Genomic DNA, 7177 nt, shown 5'->3' with positions numbered 1-7177 from the left:
TGAACAGCTGAAGGGTTGTCTTTTCACATTGTCAGTGGGAGAAGGGAGGAAGGTGGGGGGGGGGGAGGAGAGTTCTGAAGGTGGTATATTTTTTTTCCCCCTTCTTTTAGATCTGTTAATAAACTTCTTTATATTCTTTCAAGTTTGGTGCCTGCTTTCTGTCTCTCCTAATTCTTATCTCACAGAAGATAAACAGTTATGAGTATTTTGGACCAAACCACTACACATAAATTATGCCACTACACTTTACTGAAGCACTACTACTTCAAATACAAAGATAGCAGGTTAAAAGAAAGCAGGTTATAAAGAAAGTTGCATTTTCTTTAGCTACAAAAAGTGTATCACACACAATTCATGCACCTTGAGCATGCAATCTCAACAAAACAATCCTACTTGGGGGGATTTAAATGAACTACTGGGCTGAAGTCAGTACTCTTGAAGGGGGGAAGTTCATGTACAAATGCAACTAACGCCACTGTCATCAGTAACACTCTATCATGCAGGCACAAAGAGCTTTACTTTCTCTTTCCTCAGGATGCTTCCAAGCATCACTCCTTAGTCCCGTGTCTGCTGAATCAATCTCAGCATGGAAGACTGAGCATGAGCTTGAACATTAGCCTTCCCTCAGAGAAGATAAATGGAAAAATCTGTTTTAAATCTAACTAGTTCAAGCAAGTAACAAGAAATATTGATAATTCATCAGTATGGAAGAAAAAGCCAACAACTTTCCATGCTAGGGAACTCCTATGCAGCTATTTCAAGCCATGAAAACTTATTAGTGAAGGTAATTTTTTATGTGGCTTCTGTAGTTCTTATAAAAACGTGATGATGTTTATAAAAGAAATTGCTGTGCAATAAGTAAGTTTAAGTAGAATTTTAACAGATGGGGAAACAGTTTTAAATACAGCTATGAAACAAACCTCACCAGAAAAATTACATTAGGGAAAATGGATGTGTGTGATCTAGCAGTTAAATAGCTAAATGAGGTTGACTTACCTGTTTAAGACAGTTAACTGTGCTGCAAACCTGAAACAACTTCATCTTTCTCAATTTCTCAGCCCTGATAACTTACTATTCACAGCATAAAACATATTCCAACTTTGGAAACTCGGACGTCAAAAGCACGTGAAATTCTTGTGAAATATGATGACAGCACTTTTTTCTAATAAAAAAGGCAGCATGAATGAACAACTGTGTGTCTCTCCGTATCATTAGGAGGACAGAGTATGCACCTGGTTCAGAAGAGGTTTATACACTTCATTCCCACCAGCAAAACTGGAAGTAACTCTGAACAGAAAGCTAAATGAAGCAAAAATATAGTATGTCTTTGGCAAAGGACACAGAAGAAATTATTTGTGAAAGCAACATATCTAGAAGTCCACAGATAGCTGGCTTCAGATGGATGAAAACGAAAACAGGATCCTAGTTCCCTAAGACCACTTCAGCAATTCTAGCTTTCAACTTCCATAAAAATAGATTGATAGGGAAAAAAATATTGAACATGATAGTCAAAATCAAGATAATTATAGTAAGTTATCATTAATTCTACATTTATGTCAGGAATATTGAAAACTACAACCTCAGGAAAAAATACAGAAACTTAAGTCTGATTTTCACTTTTTTTTAAAATTTATTTCAGATTCATAAATTAACAATTTTAACAATTAACAATTTTAACATGTAACTAATTCTTTTCTGAACAAGATAAGATGGTACATTACCACCTCTGGAAGGACTTCAAGTAAAGCTCAAGTGCCTATTACTAAAGAATGTAAATTCTTGACTGGTACAAGGATCCTCTTCACATTCTATGAAAACGGACATGTATTTTTCCCCAATTGCCAAATATAATACCTCTATTTCTTAAAGCATTTTTGTCTGTATCCCCAAGGCCTTGAAAAAGATTCTTAGCAGCAACAAAACAGGACTGACCTGTTTCCTAGTCTTTCTTTCTTTCTTCCTGAACATGAGCACAGCAGCAAATGAACTCCCATAAAATCACAGAACAGAAAACAACCCCACAAAATCTCAGTGGCACTGCTTGTCCAGAGACTGTTTTACATATGATGACTAGCGTCTATGTTTTCAGTTCTCTAGAGAAATAAAAAAGAACATAGCAGTCTACAAACATTTCAAACACTTACATGAGGATTCAGTAAACAATCAACATTAATAAATATCATTTGCTCCTTCTAAAATTCATTTTTGAAGAAAATATAATTTATTTGGCTAGCACATAGTTTTAGTGCAGTTTAAAATCATCAGGTGGAACAACAAAACCCTGAAAACAGTCCATTTTTAGTACCTGCCCTTTTCTAAATGATTTACCTAGTAAACAAATACAAAACATCATGGCTTTCTATTAAAATCCTCAAACAATCTATTAAAGAGCAGGGGTGCGTATTAAAATCCACAGTTGTTTGTACTAACAATTTAAAATAAAACACCCATATTTTCATTGAACTTAAGCTGAAGGTTGTCTATGCTGCTGTCCCGTGAATTCAGATGCTTTAGCCAAAGACATTTCTTGTAAGTGAATGATGGGCCTGCGTTGCAGTTTACCAGTGCTTAATATCCCTCATGATTCTTGCTGGGTCCTCTTCTGTGAGGCTTTTCCCTGAGTCATGTATTTATTGGAAAGGCTGCCTAAATTGGGAGGAAGAAAGCATCATGCTTTAAAGGTATTTGTTTTTTTTTTTTCTCCAAAAAAGACATAAACCAACTGAAACAAAAAGACAGGAGAAAATTACTATCAAATCAAACTAGAATCAAAGGACATACAGATCAACTTAAGAGCATTACCTGCTGAAGGACAGTAGAAAATAATAAAATACAAAATCAAAAACCAGCATTTTGTTCAACTAAACACCTAATGACAAATCACTTTGTGTTAAAAAATCCCCAAACTTAGACTTGAAAAAGCCTTGCAGTGAAGACAAAAAACCAAATATGTCTTCCCAACAAAACAGATAATTCAGTTTGAGATACTTAATTGCAGTCAAATCTTTACAAACTTCAGAAAACTAATTAGGTCCCCCTCCAACTGCAGAGAGATTAGTGTATTATACACCCATGCTGCTGAAAGGTTTGAAGAGTTGTACTAGAAATTCTAATTTTAAAAAAAGCAGCCATTCTAAAAATATTCATTGTACTGTACTTCATTGCTAATAAGAGTGTGAAATTACTGAAAGGAAGCTACATTGTTAATCACACATTTAAAGCAAACCATCTCTGATTCAGAAAAAGTACATAAAGGCCTTTATAATACAATCTCACTGCTACTTTCAAATGTAATTTTAACTAGTTTGCATTTTGGCAGCTCACGCTAAGGATGTGGTTTGATAATTTCTCTTAAGTTTATTGTGTATAATTCTAGACAATTACTGCAAGGAACCCTCAAAAGAAAGGATTCCATGTTCCTGAAGAATCAGAAAACCCCATGTAAGCTGAAACAGAAGAGATTGATACAACTCCACCATACCGTTCTGCAAAATAAATCAACCAGAGTCAATGATATAAAGGCACAGAATTGTTGTGCCCAAGTTTTGCTTCCAAATAAAAACTCAAAAATTGTACACTTTTCCAGATTAAAAAACATAGGTGGCTTCAGCCTGTTCAAGCTGCCACTGTGTTCAGCAAATTAGGTAAAATTCCTGTAAGGACTGATGAAGAATCATACAATTCTAGAATAATTTGTGTTAAGGATCATTTAGTCCAACCCTCCTGCCATGAGCAGGGACATTTTCCACTAGATCAGGTTGCTCAGAGCCACATCCAACCTGACCTTGGATGTTTTCAGGGATGGGGCATCCACCACCTCTCTGGGGAACCTGTGCCCATGTTTCGCCATCCTCATTGTAAAAAACTTTTTTCTTTAATCTAATGTAAACTGACCCTCTTTCAGTTTTAAACCATTACCCCAGGTTTTATCACAACAGTCCCTGCTAAGAAGTTTGTTTCCACTTTTCCTACAGGCCCTTTTTTAGAACTGAAAGGCCAACACAGTCTTCCCGAAGCCTTCTTTTCTCCAGGCTGAACGGCCCCAACCCTCTCAGCCTCTCCATAGGAGAAGTGCTCCATCCCTCTAATCATCTTGGTAAGCCTCCTCTGGACTCACTCTCACAGGTCCCTGTCCTTCCTGTGCTGGCACCCCAGAGCTGGATGCAGCACTGCAGGTGGGGTCTCAGCAGAGCAGAGGGGCAGAATCCCCTCCCTTGCCCACCTGGCCAGGCTTTTACATATAGTTTATGAATTGAACTGAAGATACACAAACCTGACTGGGGACTCAAAAATACTTTTCCTTTTTGTTTCTTTTTTTCTTCATGCATAAGCACTCCCTATAAAAAACATACACACATCAATGAACCAAGAAAACTGAAGTATTCCATTTCACAACATAAAAGGTTTTCCTTGAAAACTAAAGTAAAGCTGTTCTTAATTACTTTACATGGACTTTAAAACATATAAAAAGTAAAAGATGAAACAAAAATGACACTTGGTGTTTACCTGATTTAATCTACCAGCATGTTTGACAGCACTGGGTAAAGAAGGGGACCCGCACAACACTTCTGGTTTTGAGCCACCTGAAAAAATCATAAAAAGGAGTTGCTAATTGCAAACTAACTTCTATTTCGGTTATCGTAAGACAGAAAAATACCAAAATATTTGCTATCTAGAATCAGAAAATGTAGAATGTAGGACATTGTTATTTTCCTCAGTTTTATAACACTGAAAACTGGCATAATGTGGTGACATACATCTAAGCTAGGAAACTACAATAAATTAAGCTTTGTATTCTCTTCCAGAATCAGCAGGCGACAGAGAATTTAGGATGAATGAAGATAAGGTGATAAGCGAAGTGTCCATATTCTCACAATATGCAGCAAAGAGTGAAGTCTGAACTCTTTGATCCATTTGTTCATAGTACTTTATTCAACTAGAGAGAACACTTCAGGCACTAAGCAAGCAATAAAAGACAAAGCCCAACCTACAGCAATTCTTTCAAATTCAAACATACTAATAAAAACACCTATTTCAGAATTTATTAGTTTAGACATCTATACTGTGAAGCCTAAGTACAGTTCTCATACAATGAATGTTAAATATCATTGACTATGAAACAGTCAGGCATATTCCCCTCCACCTTAGCACACGCAGTACCACGGCGAACAGAATGGTTGGAAGAGAAGTTCAGTGAGAAAAGGTCAAAGATAAACTCTAAAGTTAAATTTAGACTTGACATACACCTTCAAAAGGTCAGAAGCTGAATGACGCATGGCTTCAATTTTTAATCAACTTCTCTGTCCATCCAATACTTCTAGTGGTCTATCAAAGTAAGAATACTTCTAAATATATTCACAATTCTGAATATACCTGCCCCATTTTCCTCCCTCTTCCAGTATTTTAACACAGTCTTATGCCCTCTTCCTCTAAATGCATCCGATTATGAAGAGTTTCCTCATCTAAGGCAGACAGGATATTTTTTCAAGTAGAGAAAAGCTGGTTTGTAAAATATGTTTATATAAAAGACTCCTGTCTGTTCCTTTAAGAGGTCAAGTCATTCGTAATCTGTAAAACAAATTTTTTCCAGCCTGAATTTAAACACACCCAGGTTAACCTACAGGGAAACAGTGTTATTTTGTTCCTTTGGAAGCTAATTACAAGTACCACATATTGTCTTAAGTCTGAGTTTTATCTTAGAAAGATATTCCTTTGGAACACAAACTATGAGCAATCCATCTTATTTGAGGGATGACTTAGATAATTAAACTCTTTTGCTTAGAAATATTTCATTCAGATCTGTCAATCAGGATCTATGAGGTGAATTCCTGTATCCCTCCAACTGCTGACTTGTCAGAAGCGTTCTTTATTTTATTCACAAAATTCTATCTGAGCAAATCTGTACACTTTTCATATCGACTTTAGGGTTGTATACAATCAATCATTCTGGTTTAGGTAATGTGAAGAGCTGTAATGTTAGCTTTTGTTGCAATTATGATGAACTGGAAGAGAGGCTGTACTTTGAAATGTTGGCAAGCTCATATACTGTGATGACAATGGAAGGAATTTCAATATATTTGATACTTATACCCTTTTAATTACAAATATCTTATCTGCTAAGAGAAACCATGCCAAATCCCCTAGGATACAGCAAATTTCTGAAAGGAAGGTGAGGATGAAGGGAAAATCATTAAATGTGACTACATTAAAAAAAACAACCCGACATTTACATGGTGCAAAAACCTTATCTGTTAGTCAATCATGTTAAAAATACCGAAGAACACCATAAGTGCTGTTTAAACTACTCAGCTTGATCAGTTTCTTACCGGCAACTCCTTTATATTGTGGGCATTCCTTTCTAATATGACCTTCTCTTCCACAGATAAAACAACGTTTTTCTCTTAAGTCTCTCTCTTCCGGACGCTTCCATTTCTCTGCTGATTGCCTGGGAGTCTTCTCTCTTCCAGTTTCCACTATTACCTTTGCTAGTTTCCTCTTCTGAGGTGTACATAGGTGCAACTTTCCCTCCTTGATTGAGTTCTCCTTTTCTGTTGGTTTATTCTGCATTTCTTTGTCCTCTTTGCTTCTTTTCTCCTTGATTTCTCCATACCTTTGTGCACCTTCATAACCACGACGCCGTCTTAGCCTGCAGGAGCAGAAAAGTGCTGCAGAATTCAGAAGCCTTACATTCATACACAGAATCAATAAAAAAACCAAACCAAAAACCCATGTGCTGTCCTTAGACAAAGTAATTCTTCAGTGGAATAAATGAAGTGAATTGCCATACCTTTCCTTTTGACTCTCCTACCAAACAGTGCTACACTGATGTAACAAATATTTAATAATTTAACTTTACAATTAGATGACAATGCAGTCCTAAATCCTAATAATTGTAATTCAAAAAATATAAGAACAACTGAAAATCTGACTGCTTAAGTTGCAGACAATGGAAGAGAAGAAACACCAAGCAAAATGCTAACAAAGTACAAAAAAAATAGGGCTATAGTTCTGGGTTGTTTTTTTATTTGTACAATTCAACCAGAACTCAGTTCCTTCCTTCTGAAACTGTGAATATTCACTCCAGAAGTCTCTTCTACTGCCAGAAGCTTCTAAAATTCTATCTGACTTAAAGGTCTAGCAGTGAAGAAACACTACCACTGTCAGATTTGTTTCATCT

The 7177-nt window shown here is 36.2% G+C and overlaps 1 protein-coding gene across 2 annotated transcripts in view; it reads right to left on the bottom strand.

The window, feature by feature from the left end:
• Positions 1-1605: 1605 nt before the first annotated feature.
• The window catches only part of ZCCHC6 (zinc finger CCHC-type containing 6), a 34338-nt gene continuing 28766 nt past the window's right edge, over positions 1606-7177 (bottom strand). Inside the window, exons 26-29 of one of the 2 annotated variants that reach the window (XM_008638417.2) lie at positions 6327-6646; positions 4507-4583; positions 4274-4337; positions 1888-2646 (exon numbers count right to left, since the gene is read on the bottom strand). In XM_008638417.2, coding sequence (XP_008636639.1) covers positions 2579-2646; positions 4274-4337; positions 4507-4583; positions 6327-6646 — 529 coding nt within the window. In that variant the 3' untranslated portion in view covers positions 1888-2578. Of the gene's footprint in view, positions 2647-4273; positions 4338-4506; positions 4584-6326; positions 6647-7177 lie in introns of both variants that reach the window. The other variant, XM_017740459.1, reaches the window with a different exon arrangement.

This window comes from Corvus brachyrhynchos, unplaced genomic scaffold (assembly GCF_000691975.1).
Source record: "Corvus brachyrhynchos isolate BGI_N302 unplaced genomic scaffold, ASM69197v1 scaffold37, whole genome shotgun sequence".
Taxonomy (NCBI): domain Eukaryota; kingdom Metazoa; phylum Chordata; class Aves; order Passeriformes; family Corvidae; genus Corvus; species Corvus brachyrhynchos.
The sequence above is the reverse complement of the archived record's forward strand: the minus strand, read 5'-3'. Positions and strand labels throughout refer to the sequence as shown.